Below are 14,624 nucleotides of genomic sequence, written 5' to 3' on the forward strand. Positions count from 1 at the left end.
AGTGGAATGGGAATCTCAGTGTTTCCTTGTAATCCATTCCACGCCTGTTTTTAATGGTTTGTTGTTGCCAGATAGCTTCTCAGCTTCTTGAGGAACCTCAACTCAACTCTGGGACTGATTTAATGAACAGTGACCCCCAAACAAATTTCTGAAAATGCAAGACACTGGCAAAGTCTGGAATTGAAACCGTCTTCATTTCATTGTACCCTCTGGAAAATGCAAGGAACTACAGATGTAGGCTGTTTTATGAGTCGACTTTTACAGTAACCCTCTCTTATTCTCCCAAGACTTATATTCCCTGTGAAATGTTTCAAAGAGAGAGACTTAATATTTTGAGAATGTTCTGTCCGCCATCATTTGCTGCCATATCAGAGTGGAAGAGAAACATTGTCTGCCATCCTGATTGAAAACAGTTCACGAAGTTCACTCTGCCCTGCGATGCACTGGAGAAGTAGAAGAGGGGGAATTTTTGTTCTAACTTCTAAGAAGAGGACCTTGAGTCTGCTTGCAGCACATGTTTTCCATCTGAATAGAATAGTTGGAACTCCAATGCTTTCATCAATGGTGACGTTCCGTAGAAGAACTATTTATATTTAATCATGCCTTTTATTACAGACTTGCTCACTGTCTGACAGACACAGCCATTCAACACAACATTCTCTCCTTCTCCACACACACACACACACATGCACACACGTACACATAGACACTCATTTCCCCCATATTTTTGTGTTTCTCTGACTGAGTCACCCAATGAATGAATTCCAAGAAGTGACGTGAGGAATAATAGGAAATGTAGAGTCCACTCCTATAAGTCTTATCAGACACTGTGGATGTGTTCTTTCTTTGGAGAATTTATATGACAACATGAAGTTGCTACGTTGAAGGTGGTAACTAGAAAATGAGTCTCCTCCCCTCCTATCCTTTCAGGGTAGCCTGATTTACACAGATGCATTGGGTATTCTTATAGTACTGGGTATCTTTCAAAGCTTCTAACAATGTGAACACACACACTTTAACAGCGTATCTAATTTCAATCACCTTCATTAGCCCTTTTCTAGAAAGCAGTGGAAGAAAAACTGCACTCAGTGGCCTCGTAGCATAACAACCTTGAACATAGATGTGGGCTGTAAAATGTTTTATTGGGATGTCTTCACTTCCTGGCTACAATCAACCTGCCAGCTTCCCCCCTCTGAGGCACAGTCTACTCTAGACAATGGACAGGTTTATTACAGCTTCATGTGTGAACCTCTTTTCACTGTAAATCTGGTCGTAAATGCAGCCAAATGGATTGCTGTAATTGCCGTCTGTGTCGGGCGTTTCACCAGTTATCAAAGTGATTTACTCTGCATTCGGGTAACTCATCGTTATCCACTACCTATGAATGTTTTTAACACTTAATAAAACAAATTTCATGGCAGAAAAACATTCACTATGCACCAGGAATAGTCGTGGTTAGCGTTTTTTCATTGTCAAGTGAGCAAATTACTGGTAGACTGTATAAACTGTTTACTTATTATCACTTAGTGTTAGTACCTGTACCCAGTGGTTTTTATTCGGTTCTGCCTGGTTCGTTTTCTGCAGCTAGTAGGATAGACCAGTCAAGTTTCTTGTCTAGGAGTAGTGAGGTCTCAATCTGTCTCTGTTTCTTTCTCTAGTTCTCCTTCTCACCTTCCCTGGCCCGGTGACTTGTGATGATGTAGATCTGTACATTCTGGTGATGGATGGTGCAATATTGGTGGATATACAGTAAGGGATGGCTGAAGAAGGGGTTGTCAATGTATCCTTTTACATGGTGTATAGGTATGGGATGCTTACAAGAAGGTTGCTTCTGAAGAACAAGGGAGTTGCTGACATATTTTTTGGGTGCATTCCTACGATTCTATATACAGTATATCTACATAATACACAATATATATATATATATATATATATATATATATATACACAAACTATCAATAATAGACAAAGCACCTGTCTGCCGACCAGACTCAAAATATGACCAAAAAACAGGTGTGCCTGCCTGTCAGTCTTGAACAGCCTCTCTAGGGAACAGGCAGAGACACTATCAGAGGTAGTGAGTTAGGCCATAGTGATCCCATCTCTGTGTGGCTCATAGCTTCCTCTCATGGTAGGCTCCACCCCCAGCCCTGGTTTACACACCCACCCCACCCCTAGCCTTGGTTTACACACCCACCCTAGCCCTGGTTTACACACCCACCCCACCCCCATCCCTGGTTGCTAAGCTCTCCTCTCCCCTGATATTCTCTTCTCTCATTCTGACCGTTCCCTCTTTCTCTCTGCTCTGCTTTCCAACCTGGCCTCATCCCTGTGCTGAGGGACTGATGGAGCTGTGCTGTGGCTGCTCTGTTGGCTTTGGAGGGGAGGTGGCTGCAAATACCTCACCTCCCTGCCTTCCTCCCTGGCACCATGGCCCAATTATCCATACCCCACTGAGCTGAAGGGGCCAGAGCCACCACTTCTCCCTCTTTCTGAGAAGAGGATAGCGAGTGAGATAGAGAGAGAAGTATAGGAACAGGGGAGGAGTGTGTTCCCATTCTTTTCTTCTCTCCCATAGCCATTTACTTAGTCTTTCTGCTAGCTCCAACCTTTTCTCCCCTCACCTATTTACTTTGAGAAAAATGGCAGTGTGAAGTATACTGTGCTTAGTATAAATGTGAAATATGAGGCAGTTAATCCGGGGAGAACCATTCCTTTGTCAGGGAATGGGGGTTAGCCTATTTATTTCGGCCCCTATTCCATTTCCTGTTAGTGTGTTCCTGACCGTCACAGGTTAACAGATTGCCAGGGGACCTCATCAGGTGGTATCTCGCCCCTGGATGACAGGTGTTATGGGCGATGACCGTGATGAAGGTTCACCTGTGGGTTGACCTGTTTGATAGCCGTAAAACGACAGGAATGAGAATGATAGAGGAGCCTCTTACAGACAGTTCCATGGGTGGGTTTTCATGTCATTATACCCTACAGATATGGGGTAACAGCTCGGGAAACACCTTAGCAGTGTACAAAATCGTGGAGATCTTTCGAAAAATGTAACATTTCAAATACTCTGCACAGCATTTATGACAAAATGACATTCTAAATGTGCAGCTTGTGGATGCATCATGTCTCACTCTCCCTCGATCACGACAGACAGATGGGGGTGAGGCATGAAGCATCATCACAATCTGGATAGAGACGAGTGACATTAATACATTTATTAATTCTTCTATACGTCCCAATTCTGGCACTCTCAATTGAGCAAGTATTTTACTGTGCTGTGTTTGTAATTAACAGTGATTACATTCTAAAGGTCAATCAGCTATGGGGCGGCAGGTAGCCTGGTGAGTGTTGGACCAGTAACTGAAAGGGTGTTGGATCGAATCCATGAGCCAACAAGGTAAAAATCTGTTGTTCTGCCTCTGAGCAAGGCAGTTAACCTCCAACAACAACTACTCCTCGGGTGAGTAGCTACTGCCAACACACTGTCAATGACACTGACTCTACTCCAGCCACTTTAATAATGGGAATTGATGGGAAATGATGTAAATATATCACTAGCCACTTTAAACAATGCTACCTTATATAATGTTACTTACCCTACATTATTCATCTCATATGCATACGTAGATACTGTACTCTATATCATCGACTGCATCCTTATGTAATACATGTATCACTAGCCACTTTAACTATGCCACTTGGTTTACATACTCATCTCATATGTATATACTGTACTCGATATCATCTACTGTATCTTGCCTATGCTGCTCTGTATCATCACTCATTCATATATCCTTATGTACATATTCTTTATCCCCTTACACTGTGTATAAGACAGTAGTTTTTTGGAATTGTTAGTTAGATTACTTGTTCGTTATTACTGCATTGTCGGAACTAGAAGCACAAGCATTTCGCTACACTCGCATTAACATCTGCTAACCATGTGTATGTGACAAATAAAATTTGATTTGATTTGGGTGTTGATTAAGGCAGCCCCCCACTGATTCAGAGGGGTTGGGTAAAATGCAGAAGACACATTTTAGTTGAATGCATTCAGTTGTGCAACTCCCTCTCTCCCTCTCCTCCCCCCACCCTCTTTCTCTCTCTCTCTCAATTGTTTCAATTTAAGGGCTTTATTGGCATGGAAAACGTATGTTAACATTGCCAAAGCAAGTGAAGTAGATAATAAACAAAAGTGAAATAAACAATAAAAAATGTACACTCACAAGTTCCAAAATAATAAAGACATTTCAAATGTCATATTATGTGCAAATAGTTAAAGTACAAAAGGGAAGTCAAATAAATATGGGTTGTATTTACAAATGTGTTTGTTTTACGCTGGTTGCCCTTTTCTTGTGGCAATAGGTCACACATCTTGCTGCTGTGATGCACACTGGTATTTCACCCAATATATATGGGAGTTTATCAAAATTGGGTTTATTTTCAAATTCTTTGTGGGTCTGTGTAATCTGAGGGAAATATGTTCATATATTTGGCAGGAGGTTAGGAAGTCTCTCAGCAGAGGACAGTGTACAAACTGACTCTGGTGAAGACGTGGACTGTAGACAAACTGAAGGCCTACTCAGAGCTCGCTGGGACCTGATTTCATTGAGGTCAAGGTAGGTGGTGACTTCCATCCAATCCATCTCTGCCCCCTCCATTCCTCCACCCTCAACACACAACATATGGTTAAATACCTCAGAAATACATTACAGCTCCCCCTTATATTCCCTGCAGTATGACAATAAAGAATATTTAATGACAATGTAATGGCGAAACTCCCAATGAATACAGGTTTAATGAAGTCTGAGCATGTCATACCCAATTATCTGCATTTTTTGCTGCACGTTTTCTTCCGACTCAATTTACTGACGGGGTTTATCCTCCTCTGATAACGGTCAGCTGGCCCTGTTTAGATGTGCCCTTCATAAGAACTGAAGTGCTAAGAGAAAATGGCCGATGTATAATATAAAAAGGGAATTATCTGAACAACTGAGCCCGATCTGATGGCTTTTTCATGACATCCCAGATTAATCTCGCCGCACGCCAAACGCTGTACCATTAGTCATTGTTGAGTGATCTCCCACCACACGTATCCCAAGTGGCACCCTATTCCCTTTATATTGTAGGGTCTAATGTTTGTGTTCAGGTGCCTTAGTTCACTATATAGGGAATAGGGTTCCAATTGGGACACATACAGTGTGTGTGTAATTCATCTGAAGACTCACTACAGTACAGTACATTGACCCTGGCGTAGTAATTAGGCTGATAAAGTATTCATGTGATGGGAGGAGGAAGGCTGAGCCGTTCCCTTGTTGCACCACCATCATTTGATCCATCTGCAGTTGTCATAGTGACACACGCTGGTCTGGGGCCCCTGCCGTTATTTAATTCAATACTCTTAAAGGAGATCGCTACGCCATTTCCTGGTTGCTAAAATTCAAATAGTTTGCTTGTTTGTCACAAACAAGAAATTAGGCAATGTATAGTGTAGAGAATCATTGCAGAATCTAAACCGCTGTGAAATATTGTTTCAGTAAACAAAAATATAGTATTTTCAGCTGTTTGAAGCTGGTCTACAAAACCTCAAAAGATACAAAACTTAAGAATGGGAAGCATAGAAATAGTGCACATTGAACAGATCTAACGCTTCTTGGACTTGCTTTCAATGGCAATCACAGATCTATAACTGTACATTTTGTCAGGTCCCCCAAAAAGTTACATATTGTAAGCTTTGTTCTTTGTAGTGCTGTGGAGATTTCCATTGTCTCAGTGACATAAGCGTAGAGACTTGAAGGAAAAGACTGAAAGCTAGACAAAGGTCGCCTTGATTTGAAGTGAACTAAAAATGAAACCATGTAAGAACCCGGACTCTTGAGGCCACAGGTTGCCTAGTGGTCAGAGCGTTGTGCCGTAACCGAAAGGTTGCTGGATCGAATTCCCGAGCTGACAAGGCGTAAATCTGTCGTTCTGCCCCTGAACAAGACAGTTAACCCACTGTTCACCTGTAAGCTGTAATTGTAAATAAGAATTTGTTCTTAACTGACTTGCCTAGTTTAAATAGGTTACATTGAATTGTTTTTTTTGAGCAGCCTTGTCTGGCCAGCATGTGGTATGGATAGTTGGTTTGTCTTCTTCATGCCTTTTTCTTTTTAGATTTTTTTTAGAGTATTTCTTTTTACCCCTTTCTCCCCAATTTCGTGATATCCAATTGGTAGTTACAGTCTTGTCCCATCGCTGCAACTCCCGGACGGTCTCAGAGGCGAAGAGAGCCATGCATGCTCTGAAACACAACCACCAAGCCGCACTGCTTCTTGACACACTGCCCACTTAACCCAGAAGCCAGCCACACCAATGTGTCGGAAGAAACACTGTACAGCTGGCGACCAAAGTCAATGTGCATGTGCCCGGCCGGCACAGGGAGTCGTTAGAGCCCGATGGGACAAGGACATCCAAGCCGGCCAAACCCTCCCCTTACCCATCGAACGCGATGCAGTGCCTTAGACCGCTGCACCACTCGGGAGGCCCTCTGTATGCCTTTTTCAGTTGGTCTTCTAGATGCGATCATTGATATTTTCCCATTGATATTTTCTGGGTGTTTCCATTCTTCCCTTGAATGGGATGCTTAACAACATCATACAACTGCAATTCACTGCAATATCCGTGAGGCATGATACAGTTTAGTTCAATAGATTCAGGAACTTGGGGGTAAACTGTTGAACCTGTAAAATCTCCTCATATGTACTTCTCACAGCTATGCTGTCCAGTGCTGTTAGGCTTTAAACTCCAAAAGTAAACATCCTCAAAGCAAAAAAAGCACACAGGTAATTTTCTCATCAATGTGCTATAAGACATTTATACCACCAACATTGAAGCATAATTTCTGGTCTATTATATTCTATTACCTAATCTCTTCCTTTGGCAGTACAGTAATTGTCTGATGCTAGAGGTACAATACGATGGCCCCTTTCTCCTGCTCTTTATCGCATCTTCTCCTTTAGACTCACCTCCCCTGAAGGAGAGGAGGAAGATGTGAAGAGGAAGTTATGCAAGATAGGCCACAATATCTCCTGTAAACTCTAAACAAGGCTGTCAGAATGGGAGGGGCCCTCCTTCCCCTCTCAAAAAAAACCACACCCCTCTCATTTCAAAACCGGGAGCATGCTTCGGCCTGATAAGTTACATGTGTAACTGTTTGTCACACACTTTGATCCAACGCTGTGTCCTGGGTTTAGGATTTACAGACACACACTGACTCCGGTGCTCCTCCCATCATTCACTCTCTCAGCAATTATTACAGCTCAGTCAGTTCAACATCTGCTTCTCTCCTTGAACATGGCTTCTTCACCCCCTGCTATGGGGAAGCTGTGATCACCTGCTCTCCTCATCCCCACACACACACACACACACACACACACACACGTGTTAATGAAAATCCACCACACTTCTCACACCTTCCGTTAGCTCTCAGCTCAATCTCTCCACCAGCTGACTCAGAAGGCTCATCTCATGTGCGCATAATAATACAATAATTTGGTGTGTATTTATATTTGTCCTGTTTCACACGTACAAGTGTGTATTATACGCATGTGTGAATTGGAAATACAGTGTGTTTTTAAAAAAAATATCCCATTCCCCCTGAGACACCCCCCGAAAGTGAGGTCACAGCCAGGGTCAGCCATTATCATGTCAAGGAGGCAGGAGCTGTGGATCCCTCCCAAAACACCTGACAACAGCTGAGGAGATATGTTGTTCCAGAGATTATTTTAGAGATGCCGACACAAGATCTTCTTGCCAATCCAACGGCACCATGAGATATTGGCCATCGGACACGGTGCCAGGCAGGCTGCATCATCAGGTCTGATGCCAACACTGTTGAAATGGATCGTTCGGCCAATCAGTGAGAGCCAAGGTTACCTGCAAAGATATTTCAATTGTGTTTAGTCATAGCATCAAGCCACAGAGTAAATATATGGATCTGAGGGGGAAGCTATTGTGTCAAGGGACAGAGTAAATTTATGGATTCGGAACTGAGGAATCCTCCATACAGTTCAGGAGTTAAGAAAATAGTCCCCTTTAGGAATTACATTATTGTTGTGCAGATGTCAAGGTTGACTATAAACCGGAGTTTAGAGTGGGAGTGGTAATGCACTATAATCAACCTGTGTCTTGGCATTTAGAGAGGACAAACCCCAGGGATTTCCAACACAGACACATTCATCAACATTTATGCCATGCTGCATGCGCTGATATAATAGCCTACCTCAATTTTTGCTCTTTGGAAGAAAAAATATATTAATAATTCCTGAATATTGAGTTTATGCCAGGTTAATGCAGGCATTATTTGGAGCTTGTGTGTGCTGCACTGTGATGCACTGTTTATATTTGCAGAATCACTATATTGAGAGTGCAGCATTAAAATATTAGCGCTGCTCATGGTTAATATAACCATGGCTAGATAGGGCTGATGGTTTGGATAGTTTCCTAATAGCTAAAATGGAGAGCACATAAGTGGATTATTTTACATTTTTACACTCATGGTTAGTTATATCCAACTATCCACCATACCTAAAGTTACTGAAGTGTCTAGAAATTCCTGCATTTCTGAGGATTGTGTCAATTTCAGTGTATATCCTAGTTCTTAGAGGAGCTGAGATTCGACAACAACGAGCTGGTCGCAGCGCAGTGACAAACTATAAAAATGATTTCCATTAGCTGGGCAGAGGGAGGTAACTGAGTGGAACATGTAAAAGTTGCCCTATTTTCACCACCATGGGACAGACAATTGGGACCTACTTGATATGGGAAAGTACTTACGACACTGCCTAGTGACCATGGCTTTTGCACAGCTAGAGATTCTTCTGAGATCAGGGTTTGGGAGAAGGCAAAGTGGCATACAATGCAACCCCTTTCAACACCTCAACTACAAATACCTAGGTGTCTTGTTAGACTCTAAACTCTCCTTCCAGACCCACATCAAACATCTCCAATCCAAAGTTAAATCTAGAATTGGCTTCCTATTCCGCAACAAAGCATCCTTTACTCATGCTGCCAAACATACCCTTGTAAAACTGACCATCCTACCAATCCTTGATTACAAAATAGCCTCCAATAACCTACTCAACAAATTGGATGGAGTCTATCACAGTGCCATCCGTTTTGTCACCAAAGCCCCATATACTACCCACCATTGCGACCTGTACACTCTCGTTGGCTGGCCCTCGCTTCATACTCGTCGCCAAACCCACTGGCTCCATGTCATCTACAAGACCCTGCTAGGTAAAGTCCCCCCTTATCTCAGCTCGCTGGTCACCATAGCATCACCCACCTGTAGCATGCGTTCCAGCAGGTATATCTCTCTGGTCACCCACAAAACCAATTCTTTCTTTGGCCGCCTCTCCTTCCAGTTCTCTGCTGCCAATGACTGGAATGAACTACAAAATTCTCTGAAACTGGAAACACTTCTCCCTCACTAGCTTTAATCACCAGCTGTCAGAGCAGCTCACAGATTACTGCACCTGTACATAGCCCATCTATAATTTAGCCCAAACAACTACCTCTTTCTCTACTGTATTTTATTTATTTATTTAGCTCCTTTGCACCCCATTATTTTTATTTCTACTTTGCACATTCTTCCACTGCAAATCTACCATTCCAGTGTTTTACTTGCTATATTGTATTTACTTTGCCACCATGGCCTTGTTTTTGCCTTTACCTCCCTCATCTCACCTCATTTGCTCACATCGTATATAGACTTGTTTCTACTGTATTATTGACTATGTTTGTTTTACTCTATATGTAACTCTGTTGTTGTATGTGTCGAACTGCTTTGCTTTATCTTGGCCAGGTCGCAATTGTAAATGAGAACTTGTTCTCAACTTGCCTACCTGGTTAAATAAAGGTGAAATAAAAAATTAAAAAATACAATTATGAAACCCAGAAACACGCTTTGGGAGCTATCAGAGTGTTCTGTATTCACTGAATGTTTTCCTTCACAATAATTTGACTCAGAAATTAACAAAGCAATTGTAAAAAAAAAAAGTCAAATGTCAAAACATTTGTCAAAAAGAAAGATGAAACCATCAACAGCGTCTCAACAGATCAAAGGAGCCGTGATGTTGACAATTGACACATTTTTTAAGAGCGGTATCTTACATCACACCATTATCATCAATTCACTTGGTTTTGTGCGTAGAACCTAGCTGTTGTTGCAACAGCTGATGACCCACCTGACTGCATTGCACTTTAGCCCAACCCAATGAATCATTGAAGCTGGAGACTTATATCTCCCTCACGAACTTTAAGCATCAACTGTCAGAGCAGTTTACCGATCACTTCACCTGTACACAGCCCATCTGTAAATAGCCCACTCAACTACCTCATTCCCCAAATGATTTATTTTTGCACCCCAGTATCTCTACTTCCACATCATCATCTGCACATTCATCACTCCAGGGTTAATGCTAAATTGACACTCATAGGACATCTTGTTCGATAATGTGCATATTTATATCCAGAAATCTCAGTGTACATTGGCGCCTTACGTGCAGTAATGTTTTGATTCCAAAACATCCGGTGATTTTGCAGAAATACCCATAAAACATTGATAAAAGATACTAGTGTTATTCACAGAATTAAAGAGACTTCTCCTTAATGCAACCTCTGTCAGATTTTCGAAAAAGCATAATCTGAGAACGGCGCTCAGAACCCAAAACAGCCAGAGGAATATCTGCCATTTTGGAATCAAAGTTAGAAACAACACCATAAATATTCACTTACCTTTGATGATCTTCATCAGAAGGCACTCCCAGGAATCCCAGTTCGACAATAAATGACTGATTTGTTCCATAAAGTTCCATAATTTATGTCAGCCACTTGTTGTTAGCGTGTTCAGCCCAGTAATCCATCTTCATGAGGCGCAGGCACTTCATCCAGACAAACTCGAAAAGTTCCATTACAGTCCTTTAGAAACATGTCAAACGATGTATGGAATCAATCGTTAGGATGTTTTTAACATAAAACATCAATAATGTTTCAACCGGAGACTTCCTTTGTCTTCAGAGAAGCACTGGAACGACAGGTGACTGTCGGGATCGCGCATCATTAGACCAAGGCTCTCTGTCAGACCACGGTCTCATGAGCCCCTCCTTTATAGTAGAATCCTCATTCAAGTTTCAAAAGATGGTTGACATCTAGTGGAAGCCCTAGGAAGTGCAACCTCATCCATATCTCAATGTGTATTCGGTAGGCCAAGCTTTGAAAAACTACAAAACTCAGATGTCCCACTTCCTGGTTGGATTTTTCTCAGGTTTTCGCCTGCCATATGAGTTCTGTTATACTCACAGACATCATTCAAACAGTTTTAGAAACTTCAGAGTGTTTTCTATCCAATACTAATAATAATATGCATATATTAGCATCTGGGACAGAGTAGGAGGCAGTTCACTCTGGGCACGCTATTCATCCAAAAGTGAAAATTCTGCCCCCTATCCCAAAAAGGTTTTAACAATATGCTGTATCTTTGTTAAAGCAGGAGGCATCTCAGTCCAGTATTATTGCACTGGTGATGTCTTGTTAGTGGCCTCAGAAACCAGAATAGAATCCATTTTCCTCGCCTTCATTTTTATTCTCTTTCAGGAATGTTAAAATTTGATTGTAAAGATACTGTATGTGAATATGCCAGCTTACCAGGTGCCACAGGTGTTCCCTGACCATGTCTAAGGGGGACAAGGAACTCTGTGACATATCATTCATATAACAGACATAACCAATGCCCCAAAAATACTTTACCCGTCTGTAGAGCCCACTTATGCATTCAAATCAATTCACGGCAGAGCGTAATTCAACCCGCTCTGAGTGAGTGAGAGGTCATGAAGTGTGTCTGAGACTAGAGGCTGGTAAGCATTTAACGTGCAGAACACACAGTTCACACCTTCACTTCCCCATAACCCACTGTGTCTTACTAGACACTCACATACCAATTCTGAAACCTTGCATAACTTGCTTCTTATTCAATTTTAGCTCAGTGTGAAAACGCACCGTACCTGATTCTTTGGTTCTATGGCTGAGAGCCTATTTGCTTAGACCGCTGTAACCTGGACACTGACAGGTCTGTTGGTTCTGGAATCTGAGAACAATGTTACATGGACACTGACAGGTCTGTTGGTTCTGGAAACTGAGAACAATGTTACATGGACACTGACAGGTCTGTTGGTTCTGGAAACTGAGAACAGCATGGGAATGCAAAGCTGGCACCCAAACTCACCTCTCACTGTGGCGTCAGAAACCCACCTCTCACTGTGGCGTCAGAAACCCACCTCTCACTGTGGCGTCAGAAACCCACCTCTCACTGTGGCGTCAGAAACCCACCTCTCACTGTGGCGTCAGAAACCCACCTCTCACTGTGGCGTCAGAAACCCACCTCTCACTGTGGCGTCAGAAACAAGCTCTTTATTTCTACATTGGTGTGATGTATCTTAATCAGTGGTGTGATTCAGCCGAGAAAGCTGCTGGCTCCTTGCCTGAGAACATGCCTGTGGGAAACATAATACCAAAACACATACTAAATCTGTACACACACAAACAGACACAGACATGCACCCATAATGGGTGCCAGAGGAGGCTGGTGGGAGGAGCAATAGGAGGACAGGCTCATTGGTTTCCATATATGTTGTGTTTGATACCGTTCTATGTATTACATTCCAGCCATTAGAATTAGCCTGTCCTCCTATGATGTGTAGAAATTGTAATTGCTGCAAACGGATTGTCCTTTGGGGACTATAAACATTTACAGAACACACAAATCAAATCAAATCAGCAGACACAAATGCAACCATGATGTTTTAAAAGAGAACATGGCGCACCCCTGCATGGGTTCACACTCCCACATGTGACTGACAGAAACAAAGAACATACAATTATCACATCTGTACTAATGAGTATGGTACCCCCGCATTCCTCTGCTTACTATTGAGAAGGAATATATATTTATCAATTATTTATTTGGACTGCATTAGTCTGAGTTCATTATGCTGTTAAAATGCAAATCCCCTGTTCAGAAAAAAATGTATATGCCTGAGACAAAGACGTTTGACGCCTCTTTCAAACGGTGGTCATTTGGTTAATTGACTCCTCTCAGTTAACAAGATGATTAGCATTGAGGCTAATCAAGGCCATCCCCTGGGTGTGTGCCATGCCACCATGTGAAGCCTGTGATCCCAGTCAACACACTATACTGCTTGCTGAACATTCAGGGTCAAAACTGAGAAAATGACGACTACAGCCTGCCAGATGTTTATTGACAACAATGGACGAGCAGAGTCGAAGAACTGAGCTCTCAATGTACAGTACCAGTCAAAACTTTGGACACCTACTCATTAAAGGGTTTTTCTTTATTTTTACTATTTTCTACATTGTATAATAATAGTGAAGACAAACTATGAAATAACACATATGGAATCATTTGTTTAACACTTTTGGGGTTACTACATAAAAAAATATTTGATATTTGATATTCTTCAAAGTAGCCACCCTTTGCCTTGATGGCAGCTTTGCATTCTCTAAACCAGCTTGGTTTAGAGAAAGCATTCCTCATGAAGCTGGTTGAGAGAATGCCAAGAGTGTACAAAGCTGTCATCAAGGCAAAGGGTGGCTACTTTGAAGAATTAAAAAAAAATATATATATTTTCATTTGCTTAACACTTTCTTGGTTACTACATGATTTCCATATGTATTTTTTCATAGTTCTGATGTCTTCACTACTAGAAAATAGTCAAAATAAAGAAAAACCCTTGAATGAGTAGGTGTCTCCAAACTTTTGACTGGTACTGTATGTCTCAAAAGTATCTCAAAGTATGTATTTTGTGAGCAACAATCCCTTGTAAACAAGGTATTTTGACACCAATGGGACTTCCTGGCAAAATAAAGGTTAAATAATAACAGCTAAAATAAACATTACAGGCATGGCTAAAAGGCTGCTTTTAAAGCAATGTTCCAGGGTAAAACGCTGCAGATGTCGGCTCAATAGAAAATTACCTTAAAAACTGCATTTTCAACCAGCAGCGATCGGATTGAATCCCGTCCTAGATTTTGTTGATCTCACCAGGTTCTAATATTATTCGTTTCCTGCTGCCAAATAATGAATGTTCCCAGATGGCAGCTCTGATTGGAAAATGCAGCAGAGTGCAGTGCAAGGTGGACGGTGTGATCCTAAATAATTTTGTAGTATCACCCGCGGTCATCATTAGAGCATCAGATTATCATTTGAGTGTTAGATTATGTGATTTTGAAGTTTTGGGTTCAGAAAGAAAATGAAGAAAATATTTACTGACTGAAAGTGTCCCCAACTCCACCACTCCCACACTCTGTTAGGGTCTCCATTGGTGTCAGTGTTCTCATGCGTTTTGGGCTGTTGCTGTCATTTCCAGCAATTTCCTCTTTGGCAGAGGGCAGCTTTCAGTTTGGCTCCCGTGCCCTTCAAATCTGTTTGCTTGACTGAAAGCCCAGAGTTCTCCCCCTGTGATGCTAATACACACACACGTATGTATATTGTGCACACACTCATGCACAAGCATGAACTCCCACAAGCTATTCTAGCTTATAAGTAATTGCTATGTAGCCTC

At 41.9% G+C, this 14,624-nt stretch overlaps 1 protein-coding gene across 1 annotated transcript in view; it reads left to right on the forward strand.

Annotated features, from left to right (window-relative positions):
• The window catches only part of tyw1 (tRNA-yW synthesizing protein 1 homolog (S. cerevisiae)), a 104,938-nt gene that overhangs the window by 54,999 nt on the left and 35,315 nt on the right, over nt 1-14,624 (forward strand). Inside the window, 2 exon segments of the mRNA XM_042294944.1 lie at nt 4,515-4,596; nt 4,598-4,622. Coding sequence (XP_042150878.1) covers nt 4,515-4,596; nt 4,598-4,622 — 107 coding nt within the window.

The sequence above is a fragment of the Oncorhynchus tshawytscha genome, linkage group LG13, assembly GCF_018296145.1.
Source record: "Oncorhynchus tshawytscha isolate Ot180627B linkage group LG13, Otsh_v2.0, whole genome shotgun sequence".
NCBI classification, from domain to species: domain Eukaryota; kingdom Metazoa; phylum Chordata; class Actinopteri; order Salmoniformes; family Salmonidae; genus Oncorhynchus; species Oncorhynchus tshawytscha.